General features: G+C 36.7%; 1 protein-coding gene across 4 annotated transcripts in view; it reads right to left on the bottom strand.

Annotated features, from left to right (window-relative positions):
- The window catches only part of NUBPL (nucleotide binding protein like), a 226356-nt gene that overhangs the window by 26386 nt on the left and 182147 nt on the right, over positions 1–17823 (bottom strand). For all 4 annotated transcript variants that reach the window (XM_043554347.1, XM_043554350.1, XM_043554349.1 and 1 more), the window contains one exon: positions 2367–2452. In XM_043554347.1, coding sequence (XP_043410282.1) covers positions 2367–2452 — 86 coding nt within the window. The remainder of the gene's footprint in view (positions 1–2366; positions 2453–17823) is intronic.

The following is a 17823-nucleotide window of genomic DNA, read 5'->3' as shown; positions in this document are numbered from 1 at the left end:
TGATGTCAAAAAAGCTTACTTGGGATTATGCAGTTCGATGACTTTTACATCTATTCCACTTCAGCCCCACACACCCATGACCAACCACATCTGGGACCTTGTCATTACCCAGAAGTGTTCCAACTCTGCACACATGAACTGCAACATTTACTTTCTGATCACAAACAGCTCTTTCACTCCCTAGCTAATCCTGTACTAGTCCTATGAGCTTTTTGCAGCCCAAGATCCTGCATGTGAAATATTTCCTCACTGTATTTCCTTGCTTCTATTCTTCAGTGGCACCCACCTAGCGATAGCCTAACCTGGACTTAGTGACCATCCCTCTTTCCCGCTGTTATGTTCCATAGGACTCTGCCTCACCCTTTCTTCCAGAGTCTAGAGAAAAATCTGTTGGAACAATTGAGATTGTTTGTCTCTTTACTTATAGGGCAATATATATCAAGTGCTGCAGGTAAGTGAAAATAACATAAAAGACTAAAAGATACATACACTGAATCTGTCATTAGATCCCATCAATTTGGTCATTAGACATTAGACATGGTCATTAGACGTCCAACTAGCAAAGTGCATGTAAAACCTGACCCATAGCCGAAGTCCCATTAAGTAACAGCATCAGTTGAAATAGGTGTATGCAATGATAATTTACAGGGTGGGAAATAAAAAGTGTTGGTTTCAGCTTTTTAAAAGACTTTTCCCTCAAGAACTGCATGATGCTTTTGAGTAGACTGTACATAGGTCTCTACTCTTATCTTACAGAATGAGAAGTTAAGCATTCCCTTACATGCTGATAGGATGACTATTATCCTAGTTGAAGTGGCAGTAACAGACCACTGGCCCTGTTACCTAATTTCTGCTAGAAAGATTACGGATAACTCGTTTTCAGTTTTCGGTAGATAGCCCTTTAACTTTTTGCTGATTTATATTTTTAAAATCCCATATAAGTATTCTTATTTAGTGGGGAGCCTGGGTGGCTCAGTCAGATAAGCATCTGATTTCGGCTCAGGTCATGATCTCTCAGTTTCGTGGGTTCCAGCCCAGCATCGGGCTCTGTTCTGGCAGCGTGGAAGCTGCTTGGGATTCTCTCTCTCTCTCTCTCTCTCTCTCTCTCTGCGCCCCCCCGCCCCGCTCTTGCTCTCTCTCTCTCTCTCTCAAAAATAAATAATAAACATATTTTTTAAAGTATTCATATTTAGTTATTTGGGTGGGTGTTACTTATACCTAGTCTAAAAAACTCTGTCCTGTAAGATTTAAAATCTACTCCTGAATTAATCAAGGCCATCTGATAGCCAAGATGGAGGCATCATGTTGGCTTTGTACACAAATGCTTGCTCTAAACTGTATTCTGACACAAGTCCACTTGCTTACGCCAATGCACACTTGGAGAAAAAACCTATTTATGTTTTTTGTTTGGTTAAATTTATTTATTTTGAGACAAAGAGAGCACAAACAATGGAGGAGTAGAGAGAGAATCCCAAGCAGGCTTCAAGGTGTCAGCACAGCCCAGTTCGGGTCTCGAATTCATGAACTGTGAGATCATGACCTGAACCGATATCAAGAGCTGGATGCTTAACTGAGTGAGCCTCCCAGATGCCCCTATTTATGGTTTTTAAGAAAAGGTAATGAGAGTGTGTTCATTATATAAAGGATTTCTTTTTTCTGAGAACCTAGGAGAGACTTATGCCTCTCTGGTCTCAGCTCTCTTTCCCTTGAACATCAAGCTCTTTCTAACCTCATGGAAATGGACAGTTTTATAAAAACTCTATGTGGCTGCTAGAAAATTCACGGCATACTTCTCATATGAATTTAAGTCCCTCGATGGCATGCAGTTTGTTTACAAATTCACTTCTAACCCTGATTTCAATAGTTCTTTGTCTTAATATTATATTAATTTGTTTTGTCATATTATATAGAAAATCTTCAGATACATTTTAGAAGACAGTGAGCTATGTATGAGTTAAACTGGAAACAAGGAAAAAAAGTCACTTTTTTCAACTGTCTTCCCACCAGAGCTCTATTCAAGTGTATCTACCTAAACACTCAGGTGGGTTTTTTTTGTTGTTTTTTGGTTTTTTTTGGCAATAATAGCTTTCAGTATTTGGAAAGGTAGTATTTATTCACAAAACTCATACATGAAGGATGTTTTAGACTTCTTAAAAATATTTTAGCGCAATTAGAATCTTTCTTGACTAATATAATGTGCATACACATTTGCACCTATATGTGTGTTGTTAAAGTAACCATAAAGATAAAATAGGGTTTTCATATAGATTTCTGTAAAGAACTAAATTAAAATTTGGGCTGTATTTCTTAATGACTTGCTTCTTCAGGTAAGAGTGTCTTGTAACAGTGAAGCTATACATGCTTACAGGCACATGGACTTTTCGAAACATCTCAGCACCCTTGTGTGCGTCCATCAGTGCAATGTCCTGGGGCGTGGAGACAATCACAGCACCTAACCATTGAAAAACAAAGCAAAGAGAAAGTAAGATGATGCCATCATTTAATGCTTTATGAAAAGACTGCTTCTAAAATTACGTTGCTTACAGGCTAATGGAGTCTACTACATTAAATAGGTAACCTGTATAAATTTTACATACTTGAACAGGAAAGATGAAGAAATATCTTCTTCGCTCTTGCCTATTTTTGACTACTCACTTTTAAAATAACAACTGACCGGGGGGTGCCTGGGTGGCTCAGTTGATTGAGCATTCGACACTTGATTTTGGCTCAGGTCGTGATCTCAGGATCATGGGATCAAGTCCCATGCTGGGCTTTGTGCTAAGTGTAAAGCCTGCTTAAGATTCTCTCTCTCTCCCTCCCTCTCTCTCTCTCTCTCTCTCTCTCACTCTCCCTCTGCCCCTCTCCCATGCTCACACTTTCTCTAAAATAAACAAAAAACAAACAAAAAACCCCAAATGACCAGTGATTCAAGATCACAGCTATACCATCAGAACTTTCTTTCCATTCAGACAATGTGCTAGTTAGAAGATGCACAAGGTAGGAACTACTTTAAAGAAGCTAATAGTCTACTTGGAAAACCAAAAAATTAAGGATTATAACACAATGTACTAAGCACTGTAATAGAGATATGCTTCCTCGATATTAAGGAATTATAAAGGAGAAATAAAGGAAAGATAACCAATTCAATCTAGGGGTCAGGATAGCGAAAAAGCAGAAGGTAAGGAGAAGCAGTAGGGGAAAGGTTTCAGAAAGAGGTGACTCCCAAGCTGAGTCCTAAAAGTTTGTATTATAGAAAACTTACTAGTATGGAATGCACTGTGAAGAATAGTTTGGTAGGGGTAAAACTAGGGGCTGTGGTAGAAATTGAGATGCAAAATAGTAGTGGCCTAAATGAAGGTAGCACTGAAAGTAGGTGCAGATAGAGGCTTTCCTGGGTCTCTATTATTACCCTGAAGAAACCGGATAGTTCTATGGTATAGTGTTTTTAGAGAAAGTGTAATGTAATTTTGTCTTTAAGTGGAAACACCACAGGCCTGGTTATGATTTGCAGTTTGTAATTTCTTAAATTTTGTAGGTTCTTCTAGATGATAACCTGAAAAATAATTAACATAAACATATTCTACATTACCTGGATGACCATCATGTTATAACTAAATACATACTGACATGACCTTTCAGAACCCCAAACCACCAAGTTGGCACCAAGGGGTTAGTAGTTCATCACAACTAATGAAAACAGAGGTAGAATCAACAATAAATAATGGACTATACCAAATGAAGATCAAATGGTACAACAAAGTATTGTCTGATGGGACATTTTGAAGAAGTCAAAATAAAGACAAGTGGCAGGGAACCAAGTTATCACAAAGCATGTGGCAATAAGGCATATCAAAGTCAAAAGAACTATGCTAGAGGAGTTAGCTACAAATTCATCTTGCAATCAATATTTTCATTCCAGGAAGAAAGAAAAAAGAAAAACACTTCCTCTTTTAAATTAATGTCTTTAATTTGAATTTTATTGATCTTTAAAGTTTTGCTTATATTTAACCTATAATATTTTTTAGTTTTGCTTATATTTAACCTATAATAATTTTTATTTAAAAAAATTATATAAGCACTACGAGCTTAAGGAATTTATATTTATACTATATTTATACTTTGTTAAGTAGTCATATAATAAAAATAAGTCAATATGGGGTATGGGGCAGATTATTTTACCTTTAGAAGGAGGGCTTATTCATTATTCAAGTTTGAAAAACACTAGCTTTGGAATTCAAACAAAATTAGAATTCAAATTTTTATTCAATAGCCAGCTTCCTGTGTAACTAAGGTAGTAACAATCTGAGATTTAGTTTCCTCATCTACAAAATGGCACAGTAATACTAGGTCACAGGATGAAATAATTAAACTCATGTACCTAAGATGCCTGACATGATGTCTGGACAGAGGGTAAACATTCAGTAAAAGGAAGCTGCCGTTGTTGTTGCTTATAGTATCACCATTCTTATCTATATTACTGCTGTTAATAAAATGTCTTAGATGTTGCTGGGAAGGTCATTTTTATATGTGCCATAAGGCAGCTCATCCTGCTTTTCAAATTGCTCCATGGATTACTACATCCTTCTATTTTTATTTGGTCTACCCAAGGAACCAAAAACTAGTCGACCATTCTGTTTCTTGTCTTCCAAAGATTGACAGAAATCACACCTCCGTAGAAATTATATTCTAACTCGATAGATCCAATATACGTCCACAATTTGCCACCTGCTAGGTCCTGTTATAAATCTATTTCATTGCTTTTTCATATCCAGGCATTTAGAAGAAATCTGATTCTAGTACTGTCCCTATCTATTGTGTGACTGACCTTTGGCAAGTAACTCAGCATCACTCTAGGTCTCAGTTTCTTTAGCTGTAAAATTAATGCAAGGACTAGATAGTCTCCAAGGTCTCAGCTACCTCTGATGAAATGTTTTAGCATTTCCTTTTAACTAAAGTTTCCAAAACCACTCCTGTTCAATCTGACTGCTCAATAAACCTATTTAAGTAAATGTGAAATGCTATCCTCCTCAAAGAATAATGGCCCCTCAATCTCAGAGCCATTCTCTTCACATGTAAATGAAAACTCCTTGGCTATTTCCTACAAATTCTCTCTTAATTATATACCAGTATATAGGGGGTTTTCTATTGCATTAGCCCTAAAAAGTACTTTTAACTTTCACATAATATAATCATTTTATTATTTTAAATAGCCTTTGTCTACTATTTGTATTACCACTATACAATATAATTTCATGGGTAGTTATGATTTTTTTTTCATTTTCTATCAAACAAAACTGGTACAATACCTTGCACAAAACAGTCACTTAATGAAAAATAGGTCATTTAAACAATTTTCCTGTATTTTCAAATCATCTATCCTAGACTAATGCTGCATGAACTCTTAGTTGGTAACTCCTTGAACCAGGAGTCAAGAGCTCTGGATTCCAGTGGTGTTTACTATGTTTTTGTAACTATATATCCTTGAATAGCTCACTAAATCTCAATACATCTCAATAAACTCTTCTGTAAAATACACCTATTTCCATTGTTCTTATTTAACTTAAAGTTATGTTCCACTAAAAAAAAAAAAAAGAATGTAAAAGTGTTATAAAAATGTTTGGTGGCATTATTTTGACAGCTATAAGATCCTACAGAGAAGGATTAAAGTGCCTTGGTTTTCTCTGTACTTGACCCTAACACAGTATCACAAATAAGCATCCACACCATCTGAGTTCCTTTGTAATCTAAATAGTACCATTCATACATCAATTAATAACTTTTTGACAAGGATAATGATCATCTTCTATGTCCCATAAAATGCTTACAAAACATAAACATTCCATTGGAACTACCAGCCACATTTATAAAAGAGGGTTTGGTGTAAGAGTTTTTTTGATGATGTACTTGTTCTTAAATAACTAAGTCCTTAATCACAATGCAGTCTTTAGGACACTGCTGACAGAAAAATTTTCTAGCCTTCTTCAAAGAATACAAAAAATAACTGGCTCACACATAAATAGATGTGTGCCATTCTTGGGGTGCCTGGCTGGCTCAGTCGGAGGAGCATGTGACTCTTGATTTCAGGGTTGTGAGTTCCAGCCTTACGCTGGGTGTAGAGATTGCTTACTTACTCACATGCATACATAAAGATCACTACTTCTTTTGCTATACAAAATTTTAATATAGTAAAATTAAACTTAATCATTATTAATCAATCTGTGCATCACAACCTAGATTTTTAAATTTTAAAGGAATTATATTAATTTTTTTCATGTTGTCTCTTTTTTTAAACATGGTCTTCAAACCTGATATTACATTTTATCTTTATGATTCTTGAATGCCTAGCTAATAAATTTTCATTTTTCTCAGGGCTCTTGGAACATGAATCAATATGAACTAGCCCAAATTTTTTTCCCTTTAATACCTTCACTGATGATGTCATTTCACTCTTCTGACGGAGGGTTTGTGCTCCCTGTACTGACCACGAGCAAGGTCAGCAGCAACAAAGAGAATGTTCAGTTTGCAATAAATGGAATTACTGGCCAGGGGGAAAAATATAGTATAATAAAACCTCTTTCTCAAGAATTCCATGAAGAATTTTCTATCCATTTCCTAGAGTAAATATCCAAGTCCAAACAATTAAATAATATTTTTAAATGCTATATTCCAAGTTACAATCTTTTTTTTTTCTTTAATGTTTATTTTTGAGAGACAGACAGCAAGCAGGGGAGGGACAAAGAGAGAGGGAGACACAGAATTGGAAGCAGGCTCCAAGCTCTGAGCAGTCAGCACAGAGCCCAACATGGGGCTTGAACTCATGAACCGTGAGATCATGACCTGAGCTGAAGTCAGATGCTTAACCAACTGACCCACCCAGGCACCCGTGAGTTACAATCTTTTTAAAGACTTTTTAACACCTGAGATTTACTATAAAAGATGGTTTGACGGATTCTGGCAAATATGTAAACATCCTAAACAATAATTATTTAGAGTATTGTTTTAATTGCTAATTCTCTTGACTATCAAGAGGAAAATCTAGAACTGCCTATCTGAATTTGGGTCAGAGTTCAGAGTAGTTAAACATTTAAAACGGATTATTCTAGTTGTTAGGCTGATCATAATTACACCAGTGTGGAACTAGTCAACTGTGCCATTATATGTCTCAGGGCATAAATTATATCTAATTCCCATGCTTTATTGAGAACTTCAGTGTTGAAATCTAATATGTACAACAAAAAACTGCTCATAATTATATTTAGATAAGTAATTCCATACCTTACAACTCTGTTGAGTACATCAATATAAAGTCAACTAAGACTTAAAAGAACAAATTAACTGCTATTATTTTTTTGTTAATTTTTTTAATTAAGTTTATTTTGAGAGAGAGAGAGAGAGTATGTGCATGTGCAAGGGGAAGGGGCAGAGAGAGAGAGAGGCAGAGGGACAGAATTCTAAGCAGGCTCTATACTGTCAGCACAGAGTCCCATGTGGGGCTCCAACTCACAAACTGCAAGATCATGACCTGAGCCGAAATCAAGAGGCAGACGCTTAACTGACTGAGCCACCTAGGCACCCCCTAACTGCTACTCTTAATGTTCACAGTAATCTAATATTTACTGCTCTGATTCTCCTAGATTTATTTAAAGACACTTGTAGTAAAAGAAAATAATCATTCAAGTTCTGCTAGCTTAACATAAATAATACCAAATATATCACTGTTTATTAACTACAACATAGATTCGCTTTAGCATTTTTAACCACCCCCCATCTTTCTTCTCTGCAACCCCCAAATTTTCTTAATTATAAAAATTATTTGGGGGGCCCCTGGGTGGCGCAGTCGGTTAAGCGTCTGACTTCAGCCAGGTCACGATCTCGCGGTCCGTGAGTTCGAGCCCCACGTCGGGCTCTGGGCTGATGGCTCAGAGCCTGGAGTCTGTTTCCGATTCTGTGTCTCCCTCTCTCTCTGCGCCTCCCCCGTTCATGCTCTGTCTCTCTCTGTCCCAAAAATAAATAAACGTTGAAAAAAAAATTATTTGGGGGGTGCCTGGGTGGCTCAGTTCCTTGAAGCTTTGACTCTTGATTTCTGTTCAGGTCATGATCCCAGGGTCATGGGATCAAGCTCCATGTTGAGCTCTGTGCTGAGCGTGGAGCCTGCTTGGGATTCTCTCTTTCTCCTCCTCTCTCCTCCTCCACTCACACACGCTCGCTCTCTCTGTACAAAAAAAAAAAAAAAAATATATATATATATATATAGCTGTAAGATCAACGAATGTCCACTAATATTAGTATCTGATTAAGCAAAACATGATTAAAAGGCAAATCTACCTCAAATGTACCCTCAGACTGTGTTTCAACAGGAAATATAAATAATTCTTTCATTAGTCACTGTTTTGGACCCTCTGCTCCATTCCAATAGAGAGTTGACTACAGTCACAAAGGGATATGTTTTATTAATTTTAAGATCAATCATGATTTTGCTCACTTTAGAAACAAGTTCTGAGAGGTGCTTGGGTGGCTCAGTTAAGCGTCCGACATCAGCTCAGTCACGATCTTGCGGTTCATGGGTTTGAGCCCCACACCAGGCTCTGTGCTGACAGCTCACAGCCTGGAGCCTGCTTCAGATTCTGTGTCTCCTTCTCTCTCTCTACCCACCCCCCTGTCGCTCTCGCTCTCTCTCTCAAAAATAATCATTAAAAAGAAAAGAAATGGATTTTGATACAGGAAATTATGTTAATAGCTGCCAAAAAGAATTATAAAAACACAATAATTAGTGGAAACCACAGTAGTTGAAAATCACTGGTGAGAAAGAGAGTGTGCACTTTGGAACTTTAATAAGAATTCAAGTTCATCAAAGGAATCTGCATGTATGTCTGCTTTTAGGGACAAAGATTGGCTCTTCAATAATGGAATCAACAGGGAATGGGCTTCCAATCATCACATCTTAATGATGTTGATAAAGAATTCACCAGGGCAATCCAGACGGCTGGTCACTAAGGAACCACTTGGGACAAGTGAGATTTTCAGATTTTAAAGAGCTCAAGCTGGAAACAAACAACTCACACTCTTCACTCATGCTCGCTTGCTCTCTTACTCTCTTCCTCCCCTCACTCCTGATGTTTCCAGTAAAATTAAGATAAAATCGTTGCTTTTCTCCAGTCTTGACTCCATCTTTAATGCTTGTCAGTAAACACCTTGGGGAGCCTACAACTACATATACATCTCTACAACTCAGAAAAAAAGCTCTTTTCCTCTTCTGTGAGAGTCTGTTCATGTTGCACTCTTAGATTTAATATTTGCATTGCAAATTCTGTTAGATACATGTATAGCTTGGCATGTCCATGCCCACAGTGCACCACCACCTCAGGCTTTTTGTTTAATCATGAAGCATATCCCTTTTTATACATATTCTTTCTCTAACACAAATCTACAGAGAAGAATTATTACTCCCCAATTACCCTAACTTTATTTAACCAGGTATATTCGGGAAATAGAGACTAAGACTTTATATGGAAAAGCCATCCATTTCCAAATACTATTATATTTAAGATGTGAAGATATTCTTTAGACCTAAACTTCAGATTCTGATCAAATTTCTAAAATCTATGATCATGTGCAAAAATTTTTAAATGATAGACTGTGGGGCTTGTAATTTTTCTTACATATAAATGCTTAATAAATTTAAAAGTAGTTTTTAATATGAATCTGACTACCCATTGGTCATTATACTATTCATTGACCTTTAAGACATTAAGGAATTTTAGCTGTTAGGCATATATCATGAAGGAAGTGCCCAGAAATTTCCTTTTGAGGGAGAGACAGCATAAGCAGGGTGAGTGGCAGAGAGAGAACTAGGTAGAATCCCAAGCAGGCTCCACACTGCCAACGCAGAGCCTGACGCGGGACTTGAACTCACAAACCATGAGATCCTGACCTAAGCCAAAACCAAGAGTCAGTTACTTAACCAACTGAACCACCAGGCGCCTGAGAAGTGCCCAGGAATTCTTAAACAATGAAACTGAATGAACTGCCTCAGAAGCTTCTCTTCCAAACACAAGCTAAATGATCAAGGAATTCCAGCATTAGATAGGTTGGTCGACACAAAGTGATTCTGAAAGTTAATTATGTAAGAATCATTTGAGGAAGGTTTTTTGGGTCTTTCCATGTCATAATTTAGAATTTCTTAATTCTCAAGCTGTTTCTTTGAACTGTTAAGTGATACACTGTAACTTCAACTTATATGTTAATGTAAACACAAGAGCCTAAAAAACTGATTTTTTTGAAAATTAGATTGGAAACAGTGTAGTTCATAACCAATGACATTATATTTAATTTTATAATTTGATTCCCAATGTAATAGGACTGAGGTTTTGGACTGAGTACTAGGAATGCCCTAAATAATAAAACCCTGGAACACAGTCTTTAACACCTGGCTATAATTTGTATAAAAACAAATTTATTTTGAAAACAATTTTTTTAATTTGATAAATAAAACAATAATTCTCTTCTATATCATGCAAGTCTTGACAAATATACATTAATTATAACTCTGCCCAATATTTGCATGGACACAGTACACATGGAAGAAGTCCAAAATTGATGGTCTCCTTCAAACTTCCATTCTGCAAAATGAAAACATAAATGAAGGTGTAAGATCTCTGACTACTAGAAACAGCCATGACCTCAGTCTTCCACCTTTAAAGTATAAGCATGTTTCTAGCTTATTGGTTTGAGGTCATCATAAACTGTCAAACTACAGGGGAAGCAAAGCACTAAAATCCAAAATAGCCAAATGTTTTTCCTTGAATTTTCAAGGGTTTTCCAAAGGATTAGTACTGGATATTTAAAGAAGAATTATTTTAAATTTGAAAACAATTAACAAGGGAAAAAACAGTTATTTAAAAAAAAATTAAAGATTTTATTTAGGTTACCTATTCCTTTCAGATAGTAAATACCAGATAAACAAGGAAACTATTTCAAGAGATGGCCTAAGGTAAGTCATTTATGTAACAATAGCAACAATAAGTTTCTGATCCTCCAAACCCCAGTAGGTTTTCATATTATCAAAACTACTGTCCAAATTAGCAACCAAAGAGTGTTATCATAAAAGACATCATTGATTAGACCAAATAAACTGCTGGTAGAGGGCAAAACACTAGTGTGGACTTGTCCAGCTTTTTCTCATGTGTCTTTGATAAGTGAATAGGAGTTCAGTTAGTGTAGCAATTGCCCAATGCCTTTCACAGGCAATAAGTGACTTTCACTTTAAACAGTGAGTGAAATATTAAAGTGACTTAATTTAAAATTCCAACCTCATCTCATTTAAATGAGTGAGAGGCAGAAAGGCCTCTGGTCTTCCTTCTATCCACACGGTCCAGACAGAAAGGGCCCTAGACAGGAAGAAAGGGCATCACCTTATTTTTGTCATTTTTAGTCTGCCAGTGTAGCTTCTCTTGAGCTCAAACATAGCATATTATCTAGCTGACTACTCTGCCATATACAGTAACTCCCTCTCTAGGAGGGACCCATACTAGGACTATTTGGCTGCTTTCTGTGCCACTTCTGCCCTTCCCTGAAAGAAAAAGAAAGGGAACAAAGAAAGGACCATGATGGCTCCCCTCTCAACTGCTCAATCTTTGTCCCTTCTATTATAAAAACTGTTTCCAAAAGTTTCACTCCTACATCAATTTTTAATTAATAAAGTGAAGGGCAACATTTGTTCATAGCTCTATCCTATCAAAATAAATTCTTCCATCTATTATTCCCCACTATACAAAATGTACTTCTATCATTGCTTATCTACAAATAAATATTCTGTTCATACACTTCATAACAGTAAAATTTTACCTTGTGATAGTATGGATTTTTACTACTTTGTACTACTAGTATCTGTATTGGCCTGCAGACTTTTGGAGGGCACAAATATTTGCTCTGCATTTCATCTCCTGCAAGCCACTAATGCACAATTATAAGGAGGATGACCAAGAGGAGATGGTGTTCTAGTTATTTTGCACTTGTTGCACTTCACTTCTTCCCCTCACGAAGCTCTGCTTCATTCCCCACCCCTCTCTATCCTGATCAGTGCCTGGATAGCTGGTCTCTGTGGACTGTACCACCTGAGTTCCCTTACCCTCTGGCTTCCAATAGGGATCTGCCAGTAGGAGGTACCAGCAGGATATAAGACTCTGAGAGGAAAAAGAGATTGCAGTATTCTTACCTACCTCATGCACTCCCTGCCTTGCAGTAGTTCTGGCCTTGGCTAAGTCCCTCTGTGGCCACAGCAGCCAACAGGCAGCCCCTCTTCCATGGCTCCAGTAGTCCCAAGGTTCTACTGACACAGTTCATTCCCAGGCCCCATTAGGCAGAGGAACAGCAATAACTTCCTACTGTCACTAGTCCCTGGGTACTTCACCTTCTCTTGCTGGTTTCCTTAATGCTGCCCACACCTCATTGCCAGTCCCTTCATTAACTTCATTCTGTTAATTCCTTTTGAGGTATGTCATCTGTTTCCTGTCAGGATCCTAACTAATACAGCTATCATAATAGAAACAACTTACTAAAACTCTCCAGTCTCTTAGAAAATGTGCTTCATATACTTGATGTGAAGCATCCACTCTTCACTTAATCCTAAGAGCTCAAATCAAATTAAGATAGTCTTCATATAGTCATGCAAAGGACTTCAGTTAAAGCAAAGGAGGGGGGAAAAAAGCAAAGGAAGAAAGAAAAAATTAGGTAATATCCATCAGAATTCAAATACTAGCACAGTGCATGTATTTTCAAAATGTTCAAGGCACTTATACTGTTCCTCAAAGAAATATTAATCCTCTTCTATTATGGAAGAGCAGATAAGTGTTCAAAAATTCCTAAGAGCTCATGTCTTAAAAAACCCAGAAGTCAACCCTGGAATGCACCCAACTCAGTGTATGGCAACAACTAATTTACAAGCTAAACAAACAACAAGCAAAACCCCAGCAAACTGTATCACTTAAAAAAGAAAAATAAAAGGAGTAAGAAAAATAAAACCAGCACTGACAACTCTGCCTTTTTCCCATGGCAAGTTCAACAAGAGCAAATCCAAAGACTATAATTGGTTATTTCCCATCCTTTATTCTGTCTCTTTTCCCTCTAGCAATTACTACAACTACTAGGTATTTGTAATGATTCAATAGCTCATGTAAGCTCAAATTTAAATCATTAGCCACTAATACTGCTGTCAACATATTTATTACTGTGTTGGTACACAATACTTTTAACACAAATAAGAGGAGGGCTTTTTTTTCCTTCAAGTTTCTTCTTATAGTGAGCTTGTCATCTATTTGGTAGAACAAACAAACAAAAAAGGGAACTCATACAAAGAATTGCTAATTAGCATTCAGAAAAAGGATCTTTTTGTTTATATAGGTCTGCCTCCATAAATTTTCCAAAAGGATGTCTCTTTCCAAATATAAAACATATAATTTCATTTCATTTTCAAGAATGGCTTAGACATATGCAAAGTTGATACAAAGGCTCTTTCTAATTCACAACATCTCACCACCACCATCCCACCAAAAAACTCTTTTAAAGCCTTCAAGTAGTTTCTAAAAATATATACATTTAGATAGAACTTCTACATTCTCTAATTTGACCCTTTTAAGTCTGTTGTGTAGGCAGATATTCCATAGGTAAGGATAAAGAGAGAGGCAGTTAGCACCTTACTAAGCATCCCTGGAAGTAAATGAGAGAATTTATTGTTGTCTTAGAATGGAGCAATGCTAGTGATTCTCACTACTAATTTAATACAGAGCCTGCATGTAACCAAACAGCAAGTGTCCACATGAGCACTATTTCCCAGATGCCAAAACAAATACTAAAAGGTATCATCTGACCACAAAGCTATTATACATAAAGAGGAAAAAGGACAGCAGAAATAAATCCTTAAAATGAAAGTATGTTTCTCGCAAAAGGAGAGTAAAATAAAATGCATGTTTTTAATAAATACTTTTTAAAACTTATACAAGAAAACACCTGGATAAGAGCAGTTGGGGTGGAGGAGATCACAGGAGTGAGTCAGCAGGATGGTAAGAACGATAAGGAGGTACAAATCTGTTTACATAAACAGTGATAGCTAGTCAAATAGCTTTGTTATTTATTCAATCACTATTAATTGCATAAGCTACTGCTCAAGGTACTGTAAGTCCTATGATGAATAGGAAAAAGTTCTTGCATTCAGGCAGCTTACATCCTATTTGAGAAGATAATACAGATACACAGATAAAACACTCATTCCCCAATTCAACATTTCCTGAGTGGTTACAGGAAGGAACAGAGTTTGGCACTGTGCAAAATACAAAGAAGAATGAAACAAATCCTTAGCCCCCCAGGGAGTAAATGGTCTGTTACAGAAGATAACACAGTTATACAGGTTATGAATGGAGAACATGAGAAGTGCTAGAGAAGTGGTCTAAATGAAATGCTATGTAAATTCCAAAGAGAGAGAAATGATTCCCAACTATGGATAGGAGAAAGATGACAGGGAGTAGACATTTGAAATAAAGGGTATGCAGGATATGGATACCCACTGATTAGAAAGATAGTCTAAATGAGGGTCAAATGTATATAAAGACAGAGCCTTTGTAAGGGAGGAAAGAGGGGGCAGTAACTACATAAGGGTTTTGGGAAGGGATTCCAGATTATGTGAAGGAGTTTGGCAGGAAGGAGAGGGAAGTCAAATCACAGAGGGGCTCAAATGGGAGTCTAAAAGGCTTATATGTTTTATAGGATATGGGACATAAGAAAAGGTAGAACACAGTATCTTAAAAGAGTTCTAAAGTCAAATATAAGAGAAAAGGAAAATTTGGTTCATAATTAGAGAAGAGATAATTCAGTTAGGCCTAGAAAGGCAGATATGAATCTGACAGGCTGTTCCAGATAATATAAACTGATGAAAGCCATGATTCAAGCCAGGCCAGCAACTCTCTGGTTGGTACACTTCCTGGGAGACAGCTCAGATTTGTTACCTATGAAATGATGCTGGCCTGAATTAAACCAAACCTCAGGAACTCATAAGCATTTAACACACACAAGTGTGCATGCACACACACATAGACACATACACACAATCACAATCACATGTATCCTCCCGCCTCCTACCCCAACCCCATTACATCCTTTTGGTAGGATACTTTTACTGCTGGATTTTTTTCGAAGTATAAAATTAAGATATAGTCAGTATAGAAAATCCAGTCTTTTCATTGTTGTTAACTTTAATATTGACATAATAATCCACAGTATGAATGTACTAACAACTGACCGCTACAACTCTTACTGATAGCCAGCATGCCTGGAAACTAGCCAAATGATCTGCCCAAAGATGACAGTGGTCTTTCCAAGAATCATTTGGAGCTCTACTCCTACAGGCCAAAGGAAACTGCTTCTAGAGTGTCTCCAGACCTTCCCTGGAATAGACAAGTTAAAGAGGCTCAAAGCAATCTCTCAGGAATTGAAACAGAAACAAAACTGAACCTAGTAAACACTCATACAAACCGTTGGCTGTATATTTATCATATAGGATTGCACAGGTTTAGGCATATTCATGAACAAATTTATTTTTATCAGAGATCAATGAGAATAGAGTAATTTCTACTTAAATGGGTTTGAATAGACTAGAACTAAACTCAGAAAATCAGTGAGTCAAACAGTGTTGGACTTTGTATTAGAAAAGTTTTATGTAGAGGTTGAGAGCCTGGGCTTTACACTTTATCAGAACTGGTATGAGCCTCAGGTAGGACCCATTAACTGTATGATCTTCGGAAAGCTGCCTAACTCTTCAAATATTTAAGCAAATGAGAAAATATAATACCTATGATAATTAAATATAAAATTTAATATATCAAAGACTATCCTTAAATGGTAGTTTATTAATAACAGGCAATAATCATGGCACCAATTTATACAGAAATCTGTTCTTAAAGAATTACTGCTTTCTATTTACTTTTTAAAAATTTAACTATATACATGCTCATTAAAGAAAATTTAGAAAACACTGATAAACAATAATTTTACTTCCAATGTTCAGAAATCACTAAATTTATGAATTTTCAAAAGCAGCGTTAATACCTGGCCCTATTTATTTTTAATGGATCAGACTTGGGAAGTAAAAGGTATGTTACGTTTCTATAATAGAATTAGAAACACCCGAAGTTTCATTTTCTGACTTCTTCCCCTTAGGCCAAGAAAAAGCAAAGTAAATAAGGTACGGTGCTATCTTGAATGCTCTACAATGTATTGTATTTATTCTTTAATGCTTATCTCCAGGGATGCCTGGGTGGCTCAGTCCATTAAGCATCCAACTCTTGAATTCTGCTCAGGTCATGATCTCACAGTTTTGAGTTTGTGCCCTGTGTGAGGTTCCACAGTGAGTGTGGAGCGTGCTTGGGATTCTCTCTCTCTCCCTCTTTCTCTGCCCCATCCCTGCACTCTCTCTCTCTCTCATAAAATAAATAAATAAACATTTTAAAAATCTCATCTCCATTAAGTTTCACAATTCCCCTCAAATCCATGATCTCTTTGTCCTTTGATCCCCCACAGCACAGAGTTCAGATTTTTCATACAGCACTTTTTACACTCTGCATTGTAGTTCTTTTCAGAGTAGACACTTGTTCCCCCTGCCCTTCCCCTTGCTGTCTCCTAGAGCTGGGGCTTCTAACCTGAGAACTGTGAGCCTCCTAAAATGACACATTAAAATAGTGTTTCTGTAGGTACAAGTACATCTTCCTGTAGAAAACCCACATATTAGGGGCGCCTGGGTGGCGCAGTTGGTTAAGCGTCCGACTTCAGCCAGGTCACGATCTCGCGGCCCATGAGTTCGAGCCCCACGTCAGGCTCTGGGCTGATGGCTCAGAGCCTGGAGCCTGTTTCCGATTCTGTGTCTCCCTCTCTCTCTGACCCTCCCCCGTTCATGCTCTGTCTCTCTCTGTCCCAAAAATAAATAAACGTTGAAAAAAAAATTAAAAAAAAAAAAAAAAAAAAGAAAACCCACATATTAATCAAATCTCAAAGGTCTGAGTATCAAAAAAGGTACAGAACTATGCTCTAGGGAAAATGCTTATGATTTAATAGTCTGGATCCTCCACAGGACTTAGAATCTACCTTTATATGGATAAATATTTGTTGATTTAAAATTTTATTAACAAAGTATAAAGCCAATATTAGATATATCAATATTTATCTATCTTTAAAAATATATTTTCCTCATTCCCTAATCTTAACATAAAAAATACTGTTTCTGAAAGAATGGTGGCTACTAGGGTCTAGGGAGAGGAGGGAATTAATAGCTATTATTTAACAGATACAGAGTTTCAGTTTGGGAAGATGAGAAAGTTCAGTAGTTGGATGGGGGTGATGGTTGCACAACAATATGAATATACTCAATACTACTGAACTATTATGTTTTACCACCACCACAACAAAAAAATACTACTTTTTATTATCATATGATATTAATGACCTACTTATTATAGGGCAGACTCTTCATCAAAGGAAGTGAATAAAGAAATATTACTGGTTAAATTTTAGCATATAAGAAAGAAATCTTCAAAGAAGGGAATCTTAACCTTAATCTACACACTGTTGGTTTTAGAATATAAGCATAAATTCTAAGAGTGATATAATCATAAATCCTGTCCAAAGAGAGAGGCTGTTATCTGAGTAAACAAAAGTAAATTTCTTAGGGCTATCAGTTTATCTGTGTGAAGTAAATTAAACTTTTTCAAGGTACCAAGTCCCAGTTCAGGGAACACATGATAATTTTGCCCGAGTGTATCAATATATTATCCACGTGAATGA

This window comes from Prionailurus bengalensis, chromosome B3, assembly GCF_016509475.1.
Source record: "Prionailurus bengalensis isolate Pbe53 chromosome B3, Fcat_Pben_1.1_paternal_pri, whole genome shotgun sequence".
Classification (NCBI taxonomy): Eukaryota; Metazoa; Chordata; class Mammalia; order Carnivora; family Felidae; genus Prionailurus; species Prionailurus bengalensis.
Note: the sequence above shows the minus strand (reverse complement) of the source record. Positions and strands in the feature narration are given on the sequence as shown.